This window comes from Plecotus auritus (genome assembly GCF_963455305.1).
Source record: "Plecotus auritus genome assembly, chromosome: 2".
Taxonomy (NCBI): Eukaryota; Metazoa; Chordata; class Mammalia; order Chiroptera; family Vespertilionidae; genus Plecotus; species Plecotus auritus.
The window spans coordinates 9,236,104-9,262,675 of NC_137771.1; the positions used below are offsets into that span (position 1 = coordinate 9,236,104).

At 54.8% G+C, this 26,572-nt stretch overlaps 1 protein-coding gene across 1 annotated transcript; it reads left to right on the forward strand.

Moving 5' to 3' along the window:
• Positions 1-1,098: 1,098 nt before the first annotated feature.
• On the forward strand, positions 1,099-25,715 carry FBLIM1 (filamin binding LIM protein 1). The gene is made up of 8 exons (XM_080656028.1): positions 1,099-1,183; positions 5,192-5,462; positions 11,339-11,526; positions 12,830-12,947; positions 14,438-14,607; positions 16,057-16,235; positions 19,443-19,560; positions 24,211-25,715. The coding sequence occupies exons 2-8, from the start codon at positions 5,213-5,215 to the stop codon at positions 24,322-24,324; spliced, it is 1,137 nt and encodes a 378-aa protein (XP_080512154.1). The 5' UTR covers positions 1,099-1,183; positions 5,192-5,212; the 3' UTR covers positions 24,325-25,715.
• Positions 25,716-26,572: the final 857 nt, after the last annotated feature.

A 26,572-nucleotide genomic window follows, 5' to 3' on the forward strand; every position in this document is an offset into this window, starting at 1 on the left:
AAGTGGATGAGGGATCTAGGGAGGTGGTAGCGGGGGTGGAGAGTATGGGCCAGTGTTATGGGCACCCCCTATGAGCATGAACCCCTCACGAGCAGCCCAAGAGCCATCCGGGCCAGGCTGACGGTAGCTCCAGGCCGCATAGGAGAGCCAGCCCTGCCTGGCCTCCCCCCAGATGGCGCTGGGTCCAAGTGCTCCTCTGGCCTCAGCCACTGTGGCTTTAATCAAAAGAACAATCTGTTTGCCTCTGAATCAGACCCAGATTCCTTTTCCCAGAGGCCTCCAGGGACCCGGGCAGCCCATCCCGGCCCCATCTCCTGCCCCAGGGCCCCGGGCTCAGCTTCCCTTCCCCACTCCATTATCTACCCGCTCCACTTTGGGGGAAGGTGTGTTGTCAACTGGGCCCTGCCTACCAGGTCTCCTAGAGGGGCCTGTCCCCAGGACCTTGGGGCCCACCTGCTTAAGGGTCCCGACAGGTTGTGCCAGCTCAGGACAGCACGTCCAGGCGGCCCGCTCTGGGGGCCCCCTGTAAAGAAGCGCACGCCCAGCATATAGTACCCACTCTCTGTGTTCTCACTGCCACTGGCACTGGCATCTTTTGTCCTCAGCCTGACCCTGAGAGAAAGGCAGCCATACCCCGGCTTTACAAAGAAACTGAGCCTCAGGAAGATGGAGTGACTGCCCAGGGCCACTGGGGTGAGCGAATGGCCCTGGGATCCCGCTCACCTGACTCTTGGGACCTTGGGAAATTCCAGGCCACACCGAGGCGTAAGCACCCCCTCACCTTACTGGGCAGGTAGGGCCACCAGCCCAAGGGATCTAGGGAGGGGGAGGGTAGAGACCACTCGGGGTGCACACGGGACACGGGGGTGGGCAGAAGGGGAGGCCCCCACCCTCCAGGCCTGGGCCCGGGGATAGGAGGAGGGGTCGCGGGAACAAAGGGAAGGGGAGAGGGCGGCGCGGGGCGAGGCCAGCCAGGTGGGGGGGCAGGTAGGGGGCTGCTTCCGCCCTGCGGGAACCCCGGGCCCCCGCCCCCAAGCCTCACCTTTTATGGTAAAGCGGCCGGGGCGCGGGGCGGAGGGAGCCAGGGGGCGGGGAGGGCGGAGGGGCGGGCGGCCCGCGCTGCTCCGGGCTCGGTGGCTCCGGCGTCGGATCGGAGCCGAGCCGGCGGGACGCAGTGGCCCAGGTAAGCTGGGCGGGGGTGGGGGTCCCGTCCCGCCGTCCTTCCGCCCTGGCCCCGCTACACACTGGTGACAGCGGGCAGCCCCGGGCCGGAGCGCACCCGCCCCCAGCCGGGACCCCAGCTCCCGCTCCTGGGGGGCCTGCGGGACGGGGTGGGGGGCTTGTTCTTCCCTCTCCGTCCCTCGGTCACTGTCCCGGGTGGGGGAAGGGCTGGTGTCCTTGCCGGGAGCCGGCGCCAGAGGCGGGTGGGAGGCGGAAGCTCCCGCACAAAGGACCGCGTCCCGCACATGGATCGAATTAAAGTCCCCGGCGGCGCCCGCGGTGACCCGCCAGCTCCCTCCCGGCTGCCTGCGGGAGGGCGTCGGGTTTCCGCAGCTCCGGGACCTCCGAGCGCCTCTACTCTGCCGGGTCTGGCGAGGGAGGGAAGGGCGCAGGGCTGCCCGTCTCGGGGCCTTGGTCCCCGCCCGGGGCTGGGAAGGGGCGATCCTGGGCGGTCCCCAAGGTGTGTGCTTGTGGGCCTGGGTCCCCCCCAGCCCAGACCTGAGGACCCCGGGAAGAGGCTGGGCAGCGCCTGGATTCCTGCTCTTCGTCAGCTGGGAAGCTAAGTCCTGGTCCCCCCCCACACCCTCCCCAGGAGCCCAGCCCCCAGGGGCCCCCTCCCCTTCCAGGGCTGAATAGCCAGCTGTCCTTCTTGCCCTCAGTACCAGGGACCAAGATCTTGAGCACCCTCTCTCTCATCCGCCCAGCCAGCCGCCCTTTAGGCAGACCTCATTATTCTCACTTTATGAAAATACCGAGGCCCAGAGAGGTTCAGTGACCTGCTCAGGGTCACCCAGCAGGAAAGAGGTGGAGCCCTTGTGAACCCAGCGCTGTGTTCGTCCTTCCCTTTCTTGGGGTGGGAGAGAGGGAGGGGGAACCCCTATCCAAGGCTGCTAGGACCCCTGCAGGGGCTGAGGGGTGCAGTACCTGCCCCGCCTCCAGCTGAGTTTAATTCTGAACCAAGCATAGAACAAAGCTCAGAGGGGGTTCCAGAGTTCTGGGAGGGGGGTTAGCAGGAGCACACAGGAGGGGCCACTACCTGGAGGGCCTGCATCCCCCAGCGGCCCTGCCCCGGGCTGCAGCCTCGCCCCAGCTGGGAGGGTGGCTGGCTGGATCTCAGCCTCCTTCCTTCCTCTTGACAGGAAATGACTTTCCTTCCCTTTGTTCCCACTTTCTCCGCTTACCCAACTGGATCTCAGATCCTGCCGCGAGGGGGGATGGGGTGGAGGGTCTCGGGGCAGCTGGCTGGGACGCTGCCCACAGGGAGCTTTCGCACAGGTACCGCCCCACCCCCCCTCCGCCACCACCACCACCAGGGCGAGCTGGGGGCAGAGGGACTGGAGGAGAGGGAGCCTTCTGCTGGGGCCTGGCTGGCCCCGTGGCCCAGGCTTTGCAATTCCCCAGCTGGGCCCCTTCCCCTAGGGCCTGAAGTCCCTGCAGAAACCGCAGAGTGTGTGTGTATGTTGTGGGGGGGGGGGGGGGCGGTGCAGTGCCCAGCTGTGAACATCTGGCCTCAGCACTGGGACGTATGCCTTGGATGTTTTCTGAGAAACCAGCAGATCCAACTTCCTGGGGTGGAATGGGGGTCAGAGCAGGGTGGGAAGGAGGCAGAGGGCATCCACAGCAGACTCTGGGGACAGCCCAGAATGCACTGGCCTCAAGATAATTGGTCTGGATAGGGCCATTCCGGGGTGAGAACGGGCCTGAGAATTTGGGGGCCCCCATGACGTCCAGGAAAGAAAAGGGTGTGTCAGGTCCAAGGACTCACATCGGATGGTGCGCCGTTGGAATTCCAAGTCTGCCACTGATGCTTGGAAAAGTCACTTACCCTCTTGGGGCCTCGCTGGCCCATCTGCAAAGCGGGGGCGGACGGGCTGTGTGAGAACTGGGTGAGTTGAGGCACAGAAAGCACTGGGCACAGTGGCTGGCACACAGCGGGCGCTTTATCCGCCGGTGCCCTTGTTGTCATTTCTTGGATTGAAATCTCAGATGCCCTCTGAAATTTGTTTATAAAAATAGATAATGAATTTGTAGAAAAGTATAAAACCAAAGACCATGGCAGCCAATATAAGCATATATACTTCCCAGCAGCACATACAAAGCGAGAAGCAAAAGAGAAGCACTTTAAAGAACTTTTGAAGATTTCTTCATATACTGGTTTCTTTTTTGGAACAGATATTTTATTATCAGACTGATCGATACATTTTAACCAAACACATAAACCAACTTACGAGGAATTTGCGAGCATATGGTGTTGTTTTCATTATTATTATTATTCTACGTCAGTCGCCAAGATTGCCCACGGTGGCCAGTTGGACTTTATGTGGAGGGAGGCCTTTGGGTGGCCACTTGGGCTCCAAGGCCACCATTAGGGTCCCTCGATGCACATGCCCTGCCCACCCAGCCCCACTTCTTGAGGTTTGCTCTCTGGGTCCCTATTTTCTCTCCTCCCCACGAACCTGTGGGCTGGGCTTTGAGGCCTTGTCAGGGTGACCCAGCTGGAGAGAGAGAGAAAGGGCACATTCCCCCACGGGTGCCAAGTACAGCCCCGGAGCTGAGTGTGGTTGATTTGCCAGCCTAGGGCCTCAGCTCAGCCTTGGCCGTGGAGACTACGGTCTGCAGAAACCACCTGAGAAATGAAAAGTAAGCTCTCCCCGGTGGGGGTGCCGCCCTGCTCCCAGGTCCATGCTTTGGTGCCTATACCGGGCGCCGGACTGGGGTCACACAGAAATCCCGACACTGCTGATGGCACATGCGGTCACGTAGGGAAGGGGAGGGACAGGCATGGTGACAGTGAGCCAGCGTGCCCTGTGATGGCCTGTCATCGCTCTATGGAAGCAGACAGCTGCCCAGGGAGGAGGTGATGTTTGAGCTGGGCCTCTAAGGAAAACTGAGATGCACCTCGTGGTGGGAAACACTGCCAGGCAGGTAAGGGAGAAAGAGTCGAGGAGGGGTCAGGGGTCCAGGTGGTCAAAAAAGAGGTTGAGGCCAGGGGAATTGGGGACTTTATCTTCAAGGTGGTAGGGAGCCATGGAAGGCTTTTGAGTAGAGGAGAAACAGCCTCACACTCTAGAAAGATTACTCCAGGGAGGGGATTGGAGCCCATTGGGGCACCTGCCGTTTTGGAAATGGCACAGGGTGCTATGCTTCCAGCAATAGAATCAAGCTTTGATGGAATGTGGAGGCTGATGGTCGGGAAGAGGATGCTGGCTTGTGGGTTGGGCCAGAGAGGGCAGCAGAGCCAAGTGGCCAAGAACATGGGCTCTGGGTTCAAATCCAAGTTCTGCTGCTGCATGTCCCTGAACAAGTGACAGTGACGTTCTTCACCTCCTGGTGGAAGGTGGGGCTCCTTGTCTGTAAGGTGGGGATCGCAGCAGTGCCTCTCCCCCAGCAGCGTTGGGGGGATTGATGAGTTACTGGGCAGAAAGCGCTTAAGGCACAGAGTCGGTCTCGGTCTGATGGTTCGGTCCCTGCCCTCTGGAGGCCAGCCCTGATGCTCTGAGCAGGTCAGGCTGTCTCCCTCCCACAGAGGAGCTGGCCTGAACCTTGGGGACTTCAGCTCTCCCAGGAATCGGCACCCCAGGTGAGGGAGGTAACCTGGGGTGTGGCCCCGGGCTGGGAGGGCAGTCAGCTTGCTCGGTGGGAGCCGGAGGAGCTGCTGCTCCCTCACTTCGCAGTGGAGGAAAATTAATCATCATGAGGTGAGCAGGGCAGGGCTGCCCTTTGCCCCCCCAGATGTGTAGGTTCGGGGGAGGGGCATTCGAGACTGTTGGGTCCCACCCTGTAGCCAAGTCACCTGGTGAACTCCTGCCCTCCCCCAGGGACATCGCAGCCCCTTCCTAGCTGGGCTGGGCTGTGTGGTGCGGTGGGGTGGCCGCTCCATCTTGTTAGGAGGAGAAAGGCCCCCAGGGAGGGGTTTGTGTGCAGGTGGAGTGTACCTGTGCCCTGAGCCCACGTTCCACTCCGCCCCCAGCCCTGCCCCCGGAGCGAGGCAATGGCCTCACAGCCTGAGAAGCGGGTCGCCTCGTCCGTCTTTATCACCCTGGCACCCCCACGTCGAGATGAGGCTGTGGCTGAGGAAGTGAGGCGGGCAGCTTGCGAGGCCCGGCCTGGCCGCCCCTGGGAATCTCCTGCCCCCACGAAGGCACCTGGAGCTGGCTCGGCGGCGAGGCCCAGCCCCTGGACACCATCTGGCAGGGCTGCAGCCACGGCGCCAGCTGCCCCCTCTCAGCTGTCCAATGGAGGTAAGACGGTGAGGCCTGGGCTGGAGGGAGACCCGGTCAGAGGTGCACTGAGGTGTGGGAGAGGTCAGGCTCTGAGAATGATCATTCATTTATTCATTCATTCATTCATCGAGCACCTACTATGTGCCAGGCAGACTCTGAAACCCATCTGCCTGGGTTTGAACCCTGGCTCCTCCACTTCTTGAGATGTGAAGTTGACAAGCCACTTAATCTCTCTTCCTCAGCTTCCTACCTGTAAAACAGGGATATGACAGTGCCTCCGTCAAAGGTTTGTTGTGAGGAGTAGATGAGCTGATACATATGTTTAGCCCAGCATCTGTCACAGAGAAAGTGTCAAATATTAAAAGAGTGTTAGCTCTTGTTACTATTCTGGGCCAGACACTTGGGGACATGAATAAAGAGACAAAGTTGTCTGCTTGCATGAAACTCTTTATGCCCTAGTGGGGAAAACAGATAATAGAAACACAAGTGCTGTAAAGGAATAAAACACGGTGAAGAGGTGAGGAAGTGTAACTTTATGGGGTGGTCAGAATGGTGTCTCCACGGAGGTGGTATTAAGCTAAGGCCTGAGTGACAGGGTGGAGCTGGGGGGTGGGGGCGGGGGAGGAGAGCTTGAAGGACAGTGGGGACAGCAAGTGCAAAGACCCTGGGCAGGGATGGGTTTGGCAGGCAGAAGGATCTGAAAGGTGAGGATGTTCTCTGGGGCTCTGCTGTTCTCTTGCTGCATGATCTTAGACAAGCTGTCTCCTCGCTTGGTGTCCTCCTCTGGAAAATGAAAATGTGGTTGTGTATGTGACGCGTCCATTGCAGAACGGATGCTTGGTAAATGACTGTCTTTTTTTACCGTGCTTGGTCTGAGCTGGCCCTGGTAGCAGCGACAAAGGATGACAAGCCGGGGACCCAAGGCAGGGGGGCGGCTCCTTCGCTGTCAGGGCACCAGCTGGAACAAGGAGGTGTCATTTCCATTTCCCAGGGTGGCAGCTGAACCCCTCAGGATCCCCCGGTGCCTAGTCAGGCATCCTGCTAGCCTAGGGCAGCCCTGGGCAGCCATCACCATGGAAACCACACGGAGACCAATAGGCAGTGCCAATTACAGGAGGCCAGAAAGGGGCGAGAGAAGGGGCCACAGGAGCACACACATAGGAGTACGTGGACATCCATGTAGCATGTGTATTCATTAGGATGCAACCGCCTGCATTGATCTTTCCATCCCAACCACACGTCCTAACCACACAGCCTTGTTCAGCTGCTTCTCCTAATAGCAGAACCAGGACCTTGGTGACCCAGATTCACACATCAGGACACGTGATCCAATGGGAAAAAATATATCCCTTATGGGTAGGAGTGGGAGCTCAAGAAATATCATTTATAAAACACTGGCCTGCAGACTGAAGGGTCCTGGGTTTGATTCCAGTCAAGGGCACGTACCTCGGTCGCAGGCTCGATCCCCAGCCCTGGTCTGGGCACATGTGGGAAGCAACCACTCGATGTGTCTTTCTCACATCAGTGTTCCTCTCTGTCTCTCCCCCTCCCTTCCACTCTCTAAAAATCAATGGAAAAATATCCTCGGTGAGGATTAAGAAAGACAGAAAAATCACTTAGGGGCCAAATTTTCCTGGACATTCCCGTGGGTTATGGGAATTATAGGCAGAAGATCCCGGGAGTGTGACAACAAAACCAGACCTTCCTCAGGAAGGGGGGAGTTGGTTGTGGGGAGGGGGTTCCCAGAGACTGCTCAGCCACCTTGTTTGCTGGTTGGGCGACCTGGGGGTTCAGCCTGGCAGGTGTGAGGTAAGTTCTAAGTGAGCAGCTTGGTCATGGGGTCTGACTACGGGCCCTGGGGCCCTGCGAGCTGCTTCAAGCCACCTCCACAGCAGGCTGTCATCTGGTGTCCCCGCAGGAATCCGCCCGCATTTCTGTAGCCCTTTCATCCTGACAAAGCCCCACCCTTCCCCTTTCCTCCCCGCCTCCACACTGGATCGGCCCACCGGTCTCCTATGCCTAAGTCCATTTTTCTCTGGGCTTCTCTTAAAAAGGCTGCTGCCCCTCCTCCTGCTCTCTGGCCCCCTTCCTGCACTCCTGCCCTGAGCCTCGGGGCCCTCTCCTGCATTCCTGCCCTGGCCAGGACCTGTCCATCTTCCGGCCTATTGTCTAGAACCTAAGGCAGGTCCTGGGAGGGACTTCGGCATTCCTGCTGGGTCTCCCGATCCAGCTCCCACTCCTGACTCACGTCAGGTCAGCTCAAGGTTCTCACACTTTAGCAACCTCAGCATCCCTGGGGGCCTGTTCAAACAGCCGCCTGGGCCCCACCCGGGTGTCTCTGATTCAGCAGGTCTGCGGTGGGGCCCAAGAATTTACATTGCTTACGCGTTTCCAGGTAATGCTGACACTCTGGTCAGGGGGCCACACTTTGAGAACTATGGTTTGAAGCAGGTGAGACGTGGAGGCTGGAAGAGCAGTTCTGAGGGTGGCCTTTGAACCGGCAGCCTGGGGAGCTTTGCAGGAGACGTAAATTCTGGGAACGGACCCCTCACCTGCTGGGTCAGGAGCTCCAGGGTGACGCCCAGCCCCCGGCAGTTGAACAAGCCCCCCTGAGTCTGTGGTGGGGTGCTCACAGGGCTGGAACAAGCTTCCCATCTGTACAGTCCCCTCAGCCCTTGGGACAAAGGAGAGGGCTTCGTTATCTGTATCCAGTGGATGGGATCCTGGAGCCTGGAGGGGAGCCAGTGAATTAGCAGAGAATGGACCAGGCCCAGGGCTTTATGGGCAGGGCCCAGGCGCTTTCCCTCTTTTCCATGAGTGTCTCAGGCAGGACACGGGGCGGCCCGCCTCGCTGGGGCTGGCCTATCGTGTGCCTCTGAGACAGGAGGTGGGTGGAGTGCCTCCACATCCCTTCTCCCAGGACACTTTTTAAATAAATATATATATATATATATATATATTTTTTTTATTGATTTCAGAGAGGGAGAGAGAAACATCAGTGATGAGAGAGAATCATTGATCAGCTGCCTCCTGCACGCCCCCTACTGGGCAGTAGAGCCCACAACACGGGCATGTGCCCTTAACTGGAATCGAACCCACGACCCATCAGTCCACAGGTCGATGCTCTATGCAGCCGTGGGCAAACTACGGCCCGTGGGCCGGATCCAGCTGTTCTATGTGGTTCTCTTGCTCTCCCCTCCGTTCCTTTACTTTGAATTTATATTAGTTCACACAAACACTCCATCCATGCTTTTGTTCCGGCCCTCCGGTCCAGTTTAAGAACCCATTGTGGCCCTTGAGTCAAAAAGTTTGCCCACCCATGGTCCACTGAGCCAAACCAGCTAGGGCATTAAAAAAATATTTTTATTGATTTCGGAGAGGAAGGGGGAGAGAGAGAGAAACATCAATGATGAGAGAGAATCATTGATCAGCTGCCTCCTACACATCCCCATTGGGGATCAAGCCACAACCCAGGCATGTGCCCTTGGCCAGAATCGAAGCCGGGACCCTTCAGTCTGCAGGCCAACACTCTATCCACTGAGCCAAACCAGCTAGGGCCACTTTTTTTTTTTTTTTTTAAGAGAGAAGAAGAGAGACAGAGAGAGAGAGAGAGATGGATTGGTTGCCTTTGCACCCCGACTGGGGACTGAACAGCAACCTGGGTATGCGCCCTGATCGGGAATTGAACCTGCCACTTTTTGGTCTACGAGATGATGCTCCAACCGACTGAGCCACAGGGGTCAGGGCCGGGACATTGTTCCTAGTTCTCACCCTGTAGGGCAGTGGCAGGATTTTCATGGGCATGTCCAGCAGCCCCACACCACAGCTTCTCTCCTGGCCCCGGTCCCCTCTTCAGGGATGGCTTGGAGGGTGGGAGTTCCTGGGAGTCAGTATTGCTGGATCAGGAGGGCCTGGGGCTGAGACAGGAGCTCCGTGATTTGCCAGCGCCCTCCTCCCTCCCTGCCAGGAGCCCCGGAAAGGCTGTGCGCATGGACTGAGGACCACGCCCTCGATGCCACTCCTGTGCCGTGTGTCCGCATGTTTGCTGTTGGATCAGGGTGTGCGTGTGTGTTTAATGAGACTTCCAAACATACACCGAGGTGGAGAGAGCAGTACAAGGAACCCCGTGTACTCCACGTCCTGTTTCAGCAGTTGCTAAGACTTCGCCACTTTTGTTATATCGATCCCTTTCTTTCCTTTTTGAAGTATTTTAGCGGAAACTCCAGTTACCAGGTCATTTCAGCCCCTACTCTTCAGGATGCATCTCTAAATGCAGCTTTTTTTTTTTTTTTTTTTTAAATCATAACCACGAAGCCAAACAAAATCAGCAAGAATGCCTTCTGATTACCAGTACACCATCCATCACTAATTTGCCCTGGGTTGTCATAGAATGCCCTTTAGCTGTTGGGCTGTAGTGGAATGAATGCGTTCCACGGGGTCTTGCCTTTCTTTTGAGCTGTATCGTCTAGTGGGATTTTTAGCTTTTCCTCGCCTGCAAAATGAGACCTAAATGAGATGATTCATGCTTTGAATCAGGATCCAACAAGGTCTGTACAAATGCTGTCCAATAAAAGTAACGTGTGCCCGGCCAGTGTGGCTCAGGGGATGAGCTTCAACCTGTGAACCTGGAGGTCACGGTTTGATTTCTGGTCAGGGCACATGCCCCGGTTGTGGGTTCAATCCCCAATGTGGGGCATGCAGGGGGCAGCCGATCAATAATTCTCATCATTGATGTTTCCATCTCTCCCTCTCCCTTCCTCTGTGAAATCAATAAAAATATATTTATATATATATATATATATACATATATATATGTATATATACACACATATATATATATATATATATATATATATATATATATAGTGAATCACAAATGTAAGCATCTTATGTAATTTAAATTTTTCTAGGATCCACGTTGAAAAAAAGTAAAAGAATTAAGTGATATTACTTTTCATAATAGATGTTATGCCACCCAATATAGAAAGACTGTCATTTCAGCTTGTGATCCTCATAAAGGTGGTTATGAGGTAGTTTACATTCTGTCCTGAGTCCCCCAGCCCATCTCGGTGTGGGCTTTTCACGTGCTCCATCGCCACCTGTGGCAGGAGGCAACTTTATAGGACAGGACAAGTGTAAACACTGTATGTGGTCCTTTCCTCTAAAGTCTCTTGATTCTAAAGATCTCTCCCTCTTTCTCCCCGCCCCCGCAACTGACTGGAGGGTCAGGAGGGAAGCTGTAGTGTGGGTCAGAGTCTCGCTGCCCCAGGTGCTGCTGGTCCAGGAGCCAGTCTTTGATTTTTTTTTTAATATTTTTCATTGATTTTTTTTTACAGAGAGGAAGGGAGAGGGCTAGAGAGTTAGAAACATCGATGAGAGAGAAACATCGATCAGCTGCCTCCTGCACACCCCCCACTGGGGATGTGCCCGCAACCAAGGTACATGCCCTTGACCGGAATCGAACCTAGGACCCTTGAGTCCACAGGCCGACGCTCTATCCACTGAGCCAAACCGGTTAGGGCAGGAGCCAGTCTTTGAGAACCACGGCCTTCGTGGTTGGTGTTGCTTGTATCCCCACAAGGGCCTTCTAACAGGGATTTGTGGCACACTAGCACCCAGGTTGCGGGAGGAGGCTGCTTTGACAGATACTGTTCTCTGAGCCTGTGCCACGTGCCAAGGCCTTGCCTGCATCATCGCATCGTTTTCATAACAACCCTAGGCAACTGATACCCATTTCCCAGCTGAGCAAACTGAGACCCGGAGAGACTAAGTCTTCTGCCGGAGGACATGTTGCATCAAGCCAGTGGCAGAGTCAGAGATGGACCCCAGGCCTGGGTGCCCCTGGACCTGAGTCCTCAGCCACCACGCTGTATAACGCCCTCTTCCGCTTGCAGGCCGTTCTCTTCCGCCTCCTTCCCAGGATGGCGAGGATGCTCTCCCGGACCTGGACCTCCTCCCACCTCCGCCGCCCCCACCTGCTTACCTGCCTCCCCCTGATGACGAGCCCCCAGCCCCGGTGGGGGCTGAGCTCATTTCTGACTTAGAGCAGCTACACCTGCCCCCACCACCACCACCATCACAGGTATGCCAACCCCTGATCGCTGGCGGAGCCCCGTGGGCCAGGGGAGGGTGGGTCTGAGTTTTCTGGGCCTTTAGGGATTTTTTTTTTTTTTTTAAATATATTTTATTGATATTTCACAGAGAGGAAGGGAGAGGGATAGAGAGTTAGAAACATCGATGAGAGAGAAACATCGACCAGCTGCCTCCTGCACACCTCCCACTGAGGATGTGCCCGCAACCAAGGTACATGCCCTTGACCGGAATCGAACCTGGGACCTTTCAGTCCGCAGGCCGACGCTCTATCCACTGAGCCAAACCGGTTTCGGCGGCCTTTAGGGATTTTAAGCCTGGAGATGGTTTGGTCCGTTCTCCTGTTTGAGGACAGTCCCTCTTTGAAGCTGTTTGAGGCTGTAAAAATGATTGTGCACCCCTTTTCCCCATCAGGCCCCCCTTCAGCTCTGAGAAGACGTTCCCCTGGGTCTAAACCCACATCATCCCTTATGCTACATATGAAGCCCATTTAAAAAATATGTATTATATATATAAATAATTTCAGAGAGGAAGGGAGAAGGAGAGAGGTAGAAACATCAATGATGAGTGATAGTCATTGATTGGCTGCCTCCTGCACACCCCCCACTGGGGACAGACCCTACAACCTAGGCATATGCCCCAACTGGGAATCGACCGGTGACCTGGTTCCTGGGTGGACACTCACCGCTGAGCCACATGTGGCTGGGCTGAAGCCCATTTTTATTTTTTTATAATTCTTTATTGTTGAAAGTATTACATATGTCCCTCTCCTCCCCCGCCCATTGACCCCCTCCAGCCCGCCCCCGTCCCCCTGGGGACCACCCAGAACCCATCCCAGGCCCTCAGCACCCTACTGTCTGTGTCCATGGGTTGTGCATATGTGCATACAAGGCCTTTGGTTGATTACCTCCCACCCACCCACCCTCCCCCACCTTCCCTTGAGGTTCTGCACTCTGTTACATGTGAAACCCATTTTTAATCCTCCGCCTTTAACAGAGGCCACTATAGAAATGGGAGGGGCTCCGGACCAAGGAAAACCCTGATTCTAGGAGCTTCCTTAGAAGGGGAAGGGAGTGGCTTTACTGGTCAGGGGAACCTGGGCTCCCGCCACCACTGTAACCTTCCTGCCGAGTGACCTGAGCTGGGTCACTTGCTCCTCTGGGCCTCGGTTTCCTGCTCTGTTCCATGGGGCTCCTTGTGCCGGGTGCCACCAGATCAGGAGCGAAACTGAGAGGGCGTGTGGGGTCCCCCCTGGATGACTTCTCTCCTACCCCCCACCTCCTGTGTCCCCACAGTCCCTGGCAGAGGGGCCTCCATCCCAGCCTGGGCCCAGTCGACTCAGGCCCGCAGAGGAGGAGCTGCCGCCTCCCCCAGAGGAGCCTGTTGGCTTCCCGGAGAGAGAGGCGTCCACAGGTAAGGGCCCAGGGCTGGGGGTCCTGGGGGGGTCCCCGGGGGCCCTCAGGGGGCTGGCCTGGGCTTCCATGTGGGAACTAGGACAGCAGGGACCACCAGTGTCTTCCCCAGCTCACGGTTTAGTGACAGGCCTTATAGTTGTACATCAACTTTTTTTTTATTTTTATTTTTTTAATATATTTTATTGATATTTTACAGAGAAGAAGGGAGAGGGATAGAGAGTTAGAAACATCGTGATCAGCTGCCTCCTGCACACCCCCTACTGGGGATGTGCCCGCAACCAAGGTACATGCCCTTGACCGGAATCGAACCCGGGACCTTTCAGTCCGCAGGCCGACGCTCTATCCACTGAGCCAAACCGGTTTCGGCTTGGCAACTTTTTTTTAAACTGTTTCTCCTTTAGCACTAAAACCCACTTAATGATCACCAGATTTGCTCTGATAGCAAAAACACCTTGAATTTTTTTCACCATGTAATTTTTGCGTACAGAAGACCCTCACCTAGGACAAAATAGAAAGCATGGAGGGTACACGGTGTGCCCTTCCCTCTGCCCGATCCCCGCATCACCCTGTTTCCTTCCCGACAGCCTCTGCTGTTAACATCTGTATAGTCTCCCAGATGTCTTTTATGTGTATGTGAGCAAACACAAATATGGATCCACTCCCCCCCGCCCCCATTTTTCCACAAATAGGAGCAAACTCCATGCTGCTCTGCACATCCTTTCCTTCGGGCATCTTCGAGCTCGTTCCACAGCAGAACATAAAGTGGCTCCTTGCTCCTTTTCTCAGCTGCATAGTATTCCTCAGCGTGGCCCTACCATGTGCATGGAACCATGCGCCGATGAACAGGCGCTGAGGTGCTTCTTGCTGTGGAGAATAAGGCCGAGGTCTTGCACGTGGATCATTTTGCCTGTGTGCAAGTTCGTTAAATAAATTCCTGGAAGAGAAAGTGCTGTGGCCAGAGGGGGGTGCATTTGTGACTTAGATAATTTTTGCCAAATTGCCCTTCATGATCGGCCCGATCTACACTCCTGCCAGCAGGTCTGCGTGACCGCTTGCCCGCAGCCTCTCCAGCACTGCGTGTAATTCACTTTATAAACAGTATTAAGTGCTTGCCATGACCCAAAGGCCTTCGCCACGCCAAGGTTCTAAACTGCTTCTCCTCTGGTTTCTTCTAGTGTTCTTAGGTTTCATTTCCCACATCTTCCACACGTTTGGAATGAGCTGGGTGTAATGTGTTATGAGGGAGGCCTCCCCCCACTTTCATTTTTTTGCTGATGATAACCCAGTTGGCCTGACACTGCATCTCTTTCCAAAGGCCGTTCACATTGCTTTCTATTGATCCTCATGACCCTCCCCAGGAGACCAGGTCACACGAGGGCCCCCAGGGGCTCCAGGCAGAGACCTGGCACTCTGGGCATGTGCTGGGTGGTGACCAGGTACAGTGCTCCCAGGCTGGGCAGGTCATGGCCTGTGTCCCTTCTACCCCAGACGTCTGTGCCTTCTGCCACAAGACTGTGTCCCCCCGAGAGCTGGCCGTGGAAGCCATGAAGAGGCAGTACCACGCCCAGTGCTTCACGTGCCGCACCTGCCGCCGCCAGCTGGCCGGGCAGAGCTTCTACCAGAAGGACGGGAGGCCCCTCTGCGAACCCTGCTACCAGGTAACCCCCCCCCGCCCCCCGCAGCAGCTCCCCGGGTGCCAGGCACTGAGCTGGGCGCTTGGGAGATGTTACATTATTTCATTCACAACAACCCTGGGTGGTAGGCACCACTGACCCATTTCACAGATAAGGAAGCTGAGGCTCGGAGGGGGAGGAGCTCAGCCAAGGTGTATTACTCTCCTGTGACTAACGTAACATTACCACAAACTTGGTGACGCCAAACAGCAGACACTTCACCCTCTTATAGTTCCAGAGGTCAGAAGTCCAAAATCAGTTTTACTGAGCCAAATCAAAGTGTTGAGCTCTACCCCCACACCCACCCCAAACTCTAGGGGAGAATCCATTTCCTGGCCCTTTCCCACTCGGCATTCCTTGCATTCCTCGGTTCCTTTGTCCACTTTCAAAGTCAGCAGGGAGGCATCTTCCTTCAGGATCATATTTCCCGTGTCAAGTCTCCCCCGGGCTCCCTCTCACAGGGACTTCCGATGACATTTAGGGTCCACCTGGATAACGCCGATGCTCTCCCCATCTCAGGGGCCTTAACTCGATCACATTGCCATTCGAGGTAGTCACAGGTTCCGGGGCGAGGACCTGGATATCTTTGGGGTTGTCACTCACCTCTCACACCAGGTCACACTCGCGACGCTGATGGAGCTCGGGTTCTACCCCAGGCCCATCTGGTTCTGGGGCCTGCCTGTGGTCTTGCCGCTCTTACCTAGAGCCATGAGGTTCTGATGCATGATGTAAAGGGGGAGTCGGGGTCACCTCTGGGTTCCCGATACAGTCTGGGAGCACTGGTTTGGGTGCCAAGGTATTGGAACTGCTGACTCTGCGGTGGGGTGTGGTGTGCACACCACGCACAGACGCATCACCTGGATATGCAGAGGCCTCCCTTGTCCTCCTGAATTGGCAGCATATATGCATAAAAGGCCCCTACAGCTGTTCTTAAAAGTAGAGCGTGGAATTTGACCTGGTAATCTGCATCTATGCATAAAAGACCCCTACAGCTGTTCCTAAAAGTGGAGCGTGGAATTTGACTCTGAGCTTCCAGGTGGCCAAAGGGAAAAGGGAAAGAGTTTCAAGGTTTATTGTCCATAAGAAACAAAAGCACCAGTTTCTCTCGGCACTCCTTTTCCTGACTCTGAGATTGAAGAGAAGTTTCTTCTGTGGGTCCTCGTGGACACTGGCCTCAGCATTTCCTAGCAACAAAACATGCAGCCATCACTTCGTGGCAGGATTCCTCACTGTCAGCCAGACACAAGGCCAAGCGTGGTCCATTTTAGGGAGCAATGGAGGTTTGGGGCAGTAGTTACAGGTCACTTGCGTGGATTTGAGCTCCTCCCCTGTACCCCTGGCCTTCTGGGTCAGCCTCAGAGCTGGTGTGAAGCCCCTGTGCATGGAGTGGGCACATGGGGGGAATGGCTCTGAGGCACGGGCCCTCTCTCCCAGGACACCCTGGAGAAGTGTGGCAAGTGTGGCGAGGTGGTCCGAGAACACATCATCAGGGCCCTGGGCCGGGCCTTCCACCCAACCTGCTTCACGTGTGTGACCTGTGCCCGGTGCATCGGGGATGAGAACTTTGCCCTGGACAGCCAGAATGAGGTGTACTGCCTGGACGACTTCTATCGGTACGTACGAGGGGGTTCTGGGCTCTGGGCTCTGGGTAGGGCAGGGAGGACAGGGTGGGACTGAGCCTAAGTTCTGGGTTTCCTGCAGAAACCGGGTCTGCCTGTTCCACACCCTCTATCTGGCCAGGTACCTGATTGCAGCTACCTTTTTTTTTTTTTTTTAAATATATTTTTATTGATTTTTAGAGAGGAAGGGAGAGAGAAAGAGAGAGAGAAACATCATGGATGAGAGAGAATCATCGATTGGCTGCCTCCCACATGCCCCCCACTGGGGATCGAGCCCACAACCCGGGCACTTGCCCTGACCGGAATCGAACCCGGGACCCTTCAGTCTGCAGGCCGATGCTCTATCCACTGAGCAACACCAGCCAGGGCTGCAGCTACCTTTTTGAGCACCTACACTGTGCCAGGCAGTGTACTGGGTTAGGCCATTTCATCCTCAAAACTAATCCTAATAAAAGAGCAATATGCAAATTAACGGTCATTCCGCTACACCCACAAAGCCACGCCCACCAGCCAATCAGGAGCAAATATGCAAATAAACCAAACCAAGATGGCTACGGCCACAGAGAGCAGGAGGGAGGCTTGGGTTTCCCTGGCGATAGAGGAAGCCAAGCTTTCCCCCTGCCCTTGCCAGCCTAGGCCTCCACTCAAGGCTACAAAGTTTCAATGATAGAAGATACATAAATCCAAACAGAAATGGCAGCAACCACGGAGCTGGAAAAAGCAGGAGGCTAGGGTTGCCCGCGGTGATGGAGGAAGCCAAGCTTCTGCAGCCCTGGCTGGCCCAGGCCTCCGCTAAAGGCTACAAAGTTTCAATTATAGAAGATACATAAATCCCAACAGAAATGGCTGCTGCCACGGAGCAAGCAGAAGGCTTGGCTGCGCTCCAGGCTACAAAGTTTCAATTGTAGAAGATAAATAAAACCCCAGATACCAGGGGCTCCACTTGGGTCGCCGGTGGGCGTGGCCGGCCTGCAAACCACCACAGCTCCTCGTCCAGGCCGCCCCACGCCCCAAGGGAACTCCCACCCTGATCCAGGACACCTTTCAGGGCAAACCAGCTGGCCCCCACCCATGCACCATGCCTCTATCCTATCTAATAAAAGAGTAATGTGCAGATTGACCATCACTCCAACACACAAGATGGCTGCCCCAATGTGGACACAAGATGGCCAGCAAGGGAGGGCAGTTGGGAGGGACCAGGCCTGCAAGGGAGGGCAGTTGTGGGCGATCAAGCCTGCAGGGGAGGGCAGTTAGGGGTGACCAAGCTGGTAGAGGAGGGAAGTTTGGGGCAACCAGGCCTGCAGGGAAAGGCAGTTGGGAGGGACCCAGGCCTGCAGGGGAGAGCAGTTGTGGGGGGGACCAGGCCTGCAGGGGAGGGCAGTTAGGGGCAAACAGGCTGGCAGGGGAGCAGTTAGGCATCAATCAGGCTGGCAGGGGAGTGGTTAGGGCAGGGGTGGGCAAACTTTTTGACTCGAGGGCTACAATAGGTTCTTAAACTGGACCGGAGGGCCAGAACAAAAGCATGGATGGAGTGTTTGTGTGAACTAATATAAATTCAAAGTAAAGGAGCGGAGGGGAGAGCAAGAGAACCGGATAGAACAGCCGGATCCAGCCTGTGGGCCGTAGTTTGCCCAAGGCTGGGGTAGGGGCTGATCAGGCTGGCAGGCAGAAGCGGTTAGGGGCAACAGGAAGGCAGGCAGGCGAGCAGTTGGGAGCCAGCAGTCCTGGATTGTGAGAGGAATGTCCGACTGCCCATTTAGGCCCGACCCTGGTGGGCAGTCAGACATCCCTCGAGGGGTCCCAGATTGGAGAGGGTGCAGGCTGGGCTGAGGGACACACCCCTTCCCCCCGTGCACGAATTTCGTGCACCGGGCCTCTAGTATAGTAATAAATTAAGAAAGCTTAATTGAGTCAGGCCACGAAGTACACATACATCACTTCCTGTAGGGCAGGTACTATTCAGGGTTCCATTTTACCAAATGTGGAAACTGAGGCATGCTACAGGTAAGTGCCCAAGGTCTCCCAGCTGGTGAGTATGGAAGCTGCAGCAAACTCCTGTCAACCTGAATTTGGGGCCTTGCCCTCAACCTCCAGATTACAGTGCCTCCCTCAGAGCTGGAGCCTTCAGAAGCAGTGGCGAGCCCCAGTGGCATGGCTCAGTGGTTGAGTGTCAACCTATAAACCAGGAGGTCAGAGTTCGATTCCCGGTCAGGGCACATGCCGGGCCTGCAGGCTCCATCTCCAGTAGAGGGCGTGCAGGAGGCAGCCGATGAGTGATTCTCAAAATTGATGTTTCTATCTCTCCCTCTCCCTTCTTCTCTCTGATATCAATAATAACATTAAAAAATAATAATAAGCCGAAACCGGTTTGGCTCAGTGGATAGAGCGTCGCCCTGCGGACTGAAGGGTCCCGGGTTCGATTCCGGTCAAGGGCATGTACCTTGGTTGCGGGCACATCCCCAGTGGGAGGTGTGCAGGAGGCAGCTGATCGATGTTTCTCTCCCATCGATGTTTCTAGCTCTCTATCCCTCTCCCTTCCTCTCTCTGTAAAATATCAATAAAATATATTTTAAAAAATAAATAAATAAAAATAATAAAAAATAATAATAAGAAGAAGAGCCCTGGCCGCTTTGGCTCAGTGGATAGAGCGTCGGCCTGCAGACTGAAAGGTCCCAGGTTTGATTCCGGTCAAGGGCATGTGCTTTGGTTGCGGGCACATCTCCAGTAGGAGGTGTGCAGGAAGCAGCTGATGTTTCTCTCTCATTGATGTTTCTGACTCTCTATCCCTCTCTCTTCCTCTCTGTAAAAAAATCAATAAATAAAATATATTTTTTAAAAAAAGAAAAGAGAAGAAAAAGTAGCATCCTATAATACAAGACAAATGAAATGGGCCCTGGCCGGCCCCCCACCCCACACCCCCAACTCACATGAGAAGTCTCTGCTTTCTCAAACGCTGACGTTCCCCAGCCACTTCCTTGCCTCGAGCTAATGATACCCTGGGAAGCCGGGTCTAATTACACACGTCTCTCCACCCGCTCCTGCCGGGAAGAAATCGGCATTTGCGGTTGTACTCCAGGTGCAGTCACATAGCAACAGGTCTGAAATAGCACTGGGTGCTGAATGAGAGCCAGCCCCCGTCCTGACAGCTAATTTCTGTGGTTGGCGCGAGCTCCTCCCCAGCGTGGGTTCCTTTCCCTCTAGGAAATTCGCCCCTGTGTGCAGCATCTGTGAGAATCCCATCATCCCCCGAGACGGGAAGGATGCCTTCAAGATCGAGTGCATGGGAAGAAACTTCCATGAAAATTGCTACAGGTGCGAGGTGAGTAGAGCAGTGATTTAATGATGCTGCGGGTTCTGTTCGCCACCGCCTGGGCCCTGGGCTGGGACAGGTTAGGTCGGGCTCGGCTCTCAAATTGCCCCCTGCCCAATAGCAGAAATAAATAACAATGGAAATAAGCCCTAGCTGGTTTGGCTCAGTGGATAGAGTGCTGGCCTGTGGACTAAAGGGTCCCCGTGTTTGATTCCAACCTGGATTCAATCCCCAGGAGGGGGCGTGGAGGAGGCAGCTGATCAATGATTCTCTCTCATCATTGATGTTTCTAACTCTCCCTCTCCCTTCCTCTCTGAAATCAATAATATATATATATATATAATTTTAAATGGAAGTAGTTACAAATAGAGTCTATTAATCAAAACTCCTTGGATTAATGATAGAAACGAAACCTGCTTTCCGCAAGAAAGGGAACCAGGGGCCCAGCTGTGGTGGCTCAGTGGTTGAGTTTTGACCCATGAACCAAGAGGTCATAGGTTCAATTTCTGGTCAGGGCACATGCCCGGGTTGCAGGCTTGATCCCCAATAGGGGGCCCGTAAGAGGCTGCCAACCGATGTTTCTCTCTCACAAATGTTTCTGTCTCTCTATCCCTCTCCCTTCCCCTCTCTCTAAAATCAATAAAAACAGCCCAGCCAGTGTTGCTCAGTGGTTGAGCTTTGACCCATGAACCAAGAGGTCACTAGTTCATTTCCTGGTCAGGGAACATGCCCGGGTTTTTGGCTTGATCCCCACTAGGGGTTGTGCAGGAGGCAGCTGATCGATTGATGATTCTCTCTCATCATTGATGTTTCTCTCTCTCCTTCTCCCTACAAATCAATAAAAAACATATTGGAAGGAAGGAAGGAAGGAAGGAAGGAAGGAAGGAAGGAAGGAAGGAAGGGAACCATGGGGAGGCTCGTGGTGACATCATTAGTGATATCGTTAGGGAGCTCTCTCTCCATTTCTCGGTTCTGCCTTTTTTTATGTGTTTCCTTCATCTTCTCTTCCTGTGGGCTGGCATCCTCTGTAAGGACGGGGATGCAGTGCATGGGAAGGTTTATGTCCTTTTAACTTAGAAACCACATCCAGGATCGATCCCATTCAACCCCAAGAAGGCCTCTGATTGGCCCAGTGTGAGTCACATGCCTATTCTGGACCAGTTGTAACTGGACAACCAGGGGGTCCAGGCTGCCTGTCACTACTTGAGCCAATTAAGCAGAGACAGGGTTGAATCGTATATGAGCATTTACTCCAGTACTGCCGGCAGTACGGGAGAGCAGCGGGTCATCCACAAACATCTGCTCTGTGCCCCCCCATAAGCCAGCTGCTTGGTAGGACAAGGATTACATGGGAGAGTAAGAAATACAGGCATTGCCCTAACTGGTTTGGCTCAGTGGATAGAGCGTCGGCCTGCGGACTCAAGGGTCCCGGGTTCAATTCCGGTCAAGGGCATGTACCTTCGTTGTGGGCACATACCCGGTAGGGAGTGTGCAGGAGGCAGCTGATCGATGTTTCTCTCTCATCGATGTTTCTAACTCTCCCTCTCCCTTCCTCTCTGTAAAAAATCAATAAAATATATTTTTTTAAAAAAAGAAATACAGGCATGGGGAAGTAGGCAAGGTATAATGGTTACAGGTACCTGGCAATGTGGGCTGGGGGGGGAGGGGGGGTCACAGAGGGCGGGTGCTTCTGGGCACCTCAAAGACAGGAATACAGGCAATAGGGGCTGGGGGTTGCAAAAAGAGAATAGACTGCATTCCGATGTGAGCTCCCAGGTCCCAGGGCGCACAACTCTCAGCCAGGTGAGAATGTGCTTTCTCTAATCAGAACAATCACGGTTACCAGATTTATATTTCTTACAATTATAGCGAGTCCCCAATATTCTATTTCTGCCCCTAACACAGTCACTGGCCAGGGGCTATGGGGCCAGCGAGGCAGAACCATATGAAACAGGAGTTGATACCACTGTAGGAAGGCAGAAGAAAGGGATGCAGGGCAGACCCACACCACAGATGTCCCTACTGGGTGCTGGGAAAGAGCCCGGTTAAATCAGCGTTGGGACTTCCCTAGCCGCTTTGGCTCAGTAGATAGAGCGTCGGCCTGCGGACTGAAGGGTCCTGGGTTGGATGCCGGTCAAGGGCACATGCCCAGGTTTCGGGCTCAATCCCCAGTAGGGGATGTGCAGGAGGCAGCTGATCAATGATTCTCTCTCATCATTGATGTTTCTCTCTCTCTCTTCCTCTCCCTTCCTCTCTGAAATCAATAAAAATGTATTTTAAAAAAATTAAAAACACATAAATAAATAAATAAATAAATAAATAAATAAATAAATCAGCGTGGGGACTAAAAAGGCAGCGATGGACTCTAACCAGGGTGGTGGTAGAGGAGGTGATGCTTACGGTGGGTCTTGCAGGATAAGAGTTTGTCAGATATTCAGAGAGGGGAAAGGACGTCCAGAAAGAGACCAGGCCTGTAAACACCCACTTGGGCATGAGCAAGCCTGAAGGATCCGAGCAAGTGTCTGGAATGCTGCATGTGGGAGGGTGTGGTCCGGGAGAAGGAAAGGACCCCATGTTCCATGCTAAGGAGTCTGGGCCTCAGGCTGCAGGCAGGGATGAGGCTGAGACGGAAGGCTGGCTAGAAGCTAGTGCAGGCGTCCCAGCGAGACGTGCCCAGGGACTCGCACGGGTCCCCACACTCAGAGACGTTGAAGCTCTGCTGTTACCATCATTTCATCCTTCACGTTTGAACAAGGGCTGTGAATTTTCATTCCCTTCCCCCCTCCCCCCCGGGCCCTGCAAATTATATAGTCAGTCCTGTTGGGGAGGCCCTAGGAGTCCTCCCCTACCTCCCACATCACCTCCATGTCCCCGAGGTGTCTGTCTGCTCTGGTGATGGCGAAAATGGTAGCAACTTCTATGGGTGTCACCTAAGTGGGAGCTCCCAGGGCAAACCTCTTATCAGCCAGTGAGTAATTCTTATTCATGCAGGAGCTTGGTCGGAAGTTGACAGATTGCTCCATAATCATGTTGTCTTTGCTGCTTAGAGTCCAAAGCCCCACTGATAATGCATCTTGAAAGAACGATGAGGAAAGTCGAGAGCTGTTATCACCCCCACAGCCCTCCTAAGGTCCAGGGCGGATTCGCATTTCCCTGAGCTGGTTAGTGAGCAAATAACCCCTCCCTGCATGTCCTTGGTCAGCGTGGCCAAGGCTGCCGGCCGTCCCGGGCTGCCGTCAGTTTGGACTCTAGCAGTTACGTTTCCGACGGGAAGGCTCAGACCACGGCGGCCTGGAGCTGATCGGGGTGCTGTTGTTTCTCTGTCCACATTCCTCTCGTCAGCCCTGTTCAGTGTGGTCCCCGTTACTGATTTCCATTGCTGGGAGGGGAACAATACTCTTGTGCCTGGGTCATGTTTTTTAATTCATAAACTGTTTTCGTGGACATCGCCTTATTTAATCAACTATGACGTTCTTGCGAGATGGAAGTTATTGTCTCCATTTAAGATGGGGAAACCGAGGCTGAGAAAAGTGGTTCTAATCCTTGTTCGCCTGGACCAGGTCTAGCCAGCTGTCCGCCACCCCACAGCTCCTTCCCAGGCCGGGTGACTCGGTCCCAGTGGAGATGTTTCCTCACTTGATTCTAATTTAGAAGAGGTCACATGTGCCCCTTTGGGACGGTACGTTTGGCGCTGATGCTCTCAGAATGCCAAGCAAGCGGCCGGCGGGAATAACAGGGCTCCCGGCACTGAATAGTCCTTGAGAGACTCCAGGTGCAGTTGCAGAAAAGAGACGCACGAGGGCGCCCTCTGCTGGCCTTGCTGGGTCCCAATGGCACCCATGTGCCCAAAGTTGTCTCTGTGGGGACCAACTGATCAATGCAGCTTCCTGAGGATGCCAGCCATGCCCTGACCCGAGGCCGCGGGCATTCCTCGTCCCCATTACTGCTCCCCAGCATGTGCCCTGGTGCAGCTCAGGTGAGGTAGGGGCTTACGAGAGGGGTGGGCTGAGCAGGCTGGGCTCCAAACCCCCATCTTCCTGGTCTGACATCCTTCGGTGATTTGAAAAATGGGGATTTTAAAGTGTGTGCCATTGTTGAAGCTGTGCAGGAAGTGGAGCGATGAAAAGCCCTCTGGACCCTGAGTCTGGGACCTGGGGCAAGCCCCACCCCTCCCTGGGCCTCAGTTTCCCCACCTGTGAGGTGAAGGCCGGGACTGGGTATCGTTATTCATTCAGCAGCTGTTTATAGTGAGCCCGCGGTGCGCCAGCTCTGGTCTGGGCAGGATCCAGCAGGAAGTAGGATTACTACCTCGCAAAGGTTACATCCTAAGGGGCTGCTGGGTGGTGGCTAAGCCTCTTCTAGCTCTTTCCATAACCCCTCAAGGGACGTCTCCCAGTGTCCTCAGCTGTCCCCTCAACTGATGCTGCTCTCATCACTCACAGCCCCCCATGGGGGGGAGCCCCGTGTAGCCTTGTCTTCCCTGATGGAGACCTGGCCCAGGTGAGCTGGGGGGACAGGAGTGAGGAGCCGCCTTCCTCACCCTCAGGGAGGCTGTTCACTCAGTTCATCTCATCGGCAGATGCCGGGTGAGCCGCTCCCTGGGGAGGCTGCGTGCTGCCTCCGGCCTGGGGCCCACCGGAATGTCTCTTGTCCCCACAGGACTGCAGGGTCCTCCTGTCTGTGGAGCCCACGGACCAAGGCTGCTACCCGCTGAACAACCGTCTCTTCTGCAAGCCGTGCCACGTGAAGCGGAGCGCTGCGGGGTGCTGCTGAGAGCACCCACCGCTAGCCCCGGTCGGGGTCCCTTCCCTGACTCAGTTTCCCTTCCTGGCCTGCTCTTGCACAATTTCCTTCTGAGCCCCTACAGGGACCAGCCCATCACGTCTGGGATGCAGAGCTGAGCCGCCCCAGCCCCAGCCTCCTCCCAGCTCGGCGGTGGGTGGCTGTAGATGGTGCCCCTCGGACTGTCACCTCTTCCTTCCATCCTCTGGGCGCGGGGCGTCTCTACACCATGAGCATCGCACCTGGGTGCTCATGTCCGAGGCTCTGGTCGCTCTTGTGTGCTGGCCTTGACCTCCCCCATTTCCAGGAGTGAGTTGGGTCGAGTTTTGGGTGGCACCCTGGGTCCCTAGCAATGACACTTTAGCTGTCCCATAAGGGTGCTGAGATCAGCCCTGGTTTGCAGGACTGAGCCGTTTGAGTAAAACTCCAAGGTTCCTTAAAAAGCGCTTTTTAAAAAATTTAAATGATGGGAAACATTCTTTGGATTTTTTTTGGGGGGGGAGGGGTGTTGTATCTTAATAGGAAATGTCTCCCATTTGTTCATAAATGTACGAGAATGGGACCCGGTGGTGCATGGCCATGGACTTCTCACCCGGGGGACATGGGGCCCAGGCCCAGCTGTGAACCTAGGACAGGGACAGGAGGAAAGGGTGACATGTGCTGACACCCAGGGACGTGGGCCACGCTCCACCCTGCCGCCTGGTGCTCCTGTGGGCGAGGCTGCTGACCTTGACCGGGTGCCTGTTTGCCGGGGAACAGGGTGCAGGTGCTCTGGGCGCTGTGCACACCCCCCCACACCCACACTCCTCAGGACAGTGCCGGGGGGGGGGGGGCATGCCCCTTCAGCCCCTTGGTTATCTCCCCAAGTCCCACTTGGACCCTCCCACCCAGGCTGTCCTGTGACCACTGCCTCTTCAAGGCCGCACCTAGAAGATCCTGCTTCCCTCTTAAGGAAAATCACTTTTGTTGCTTTGTGACGTCTGAGGCATTGTAGGACGTGAACAGGTTAAGATGTGCTTTGCTCCCTGGGGTCTTGAGGCACCACAGGCTCCTATGAGGCTGTCCCGGGCTCCTGGCTCCAAGAGCTTGTCTGCAGAACCCCCTGGGGGCTTCAGAGCGGAGCACAGCTTCTTTCCTGAAGCTTGGAGGAGGGGGGGTCCCAAACTCCAGGGCTTCACACACCACCTCCACAACGGTCATAATCAAAGACCTCACGTCCTCTCATGTCCTTAATATTCTCTTTAAATCAACATACTTTTTTTTTTTTTACTCCCAACTTTAATCTCATGCTAAACAATATATCCACGCAGTCACCTGTTGATGTGCTAGTTCTATTTTTTTTCCTATTATACATGGAAATAAATGCATAACTATTAGAAGTCCGTCTGTGTTCCGTCTAAGATCTCGCCTAGCACCGAAACCGGTTTGGCTCAGTGGATAGAGCGTCGGCCTGTGGACTGAAGGGTCCCGGGTTCGATTCCGGTCAAGGGCACGTACCTTGGTTGCGGGCACATCCCCAGTGGGGGGTGTGCAGGAGGCAGCTGATCGATGTTTCTCTCTCATCGATGTTTCTAGCTCTCTATCCCTCTCCCTTCCTCTCTGTAAAAATATCAATAAAATATATTTTAAAAAAAGAGAGAGAATCAGGCAAAAATCAACTCTAGCTTATAAAAAAAAAAAAAAAAAAAAAAAAAAAAACTCGCCTAGCTAGACACAAACCTTTGGGAATAGCCCTGGGACAGTGCTCATTTAGGCGTCTGCTCACAGGGGCGCGAGTGTAAATGCATCCTTCCCTGCAAAGTGGGGCTCGGCTCAGCAGATCGGGGAACCCATGGCCGGCAATGGAGACCTGCACCAGGCAACTCACAGCGTGTTGCTCCTGGACACGGGCTGCCCAGACGGGGGTTGGCTGGCTGCAGGGTGTCCAGGGTGGAGCCTTATGCTGTGGGGGGGCCATCCAGGGCCACCAAGTCTTTTAGCAGAATCCACACCCACCCTCAGGATGTGCTCACTGCGCACAAACAGGGCCACACTCGTACACCCACACCAGGGTTTGCTGGGTGGGTGCAGCTCCCGAGAGAAGGGTGCATGGCAGGAAAGAGCACTGGACCTGGGAGCAGGCAAGTCAGATCTCAGACCTGGCACTGACACTCACTAACGTGGACTAGCTCTGAATCCTCTGAGCCTTGATTTTCTCATCTGTAAGATGGGAACAACTTTAATAATAATATCTGTCATG

Bases quoted from the DNA above. Each gene is read 5' to 3' on its own strand.
- FBLIM1 (XM_080656028.1), top strand. From the start codon at position 5,213: ATGGCCTCACAGCCTGAGAAGCGGGTCGCCTCGTCCGTCTTTATCACC. The intron at 5,463-11,338 runs GTAAGACGGTGA...TTCCGCTTGCAG, and splicing joins CTCTCAGCTGTCCAATGGAG to GCCGTTCTCTTCCGCCTCCT. The intron at 19,561-24,210 runs GTGAGTAGAGCA...TTGTCCCCACAG, and splicing joins AAAATTGCTACAGGTGCGAG to GACTGCAGGGTCCTCCTGTC.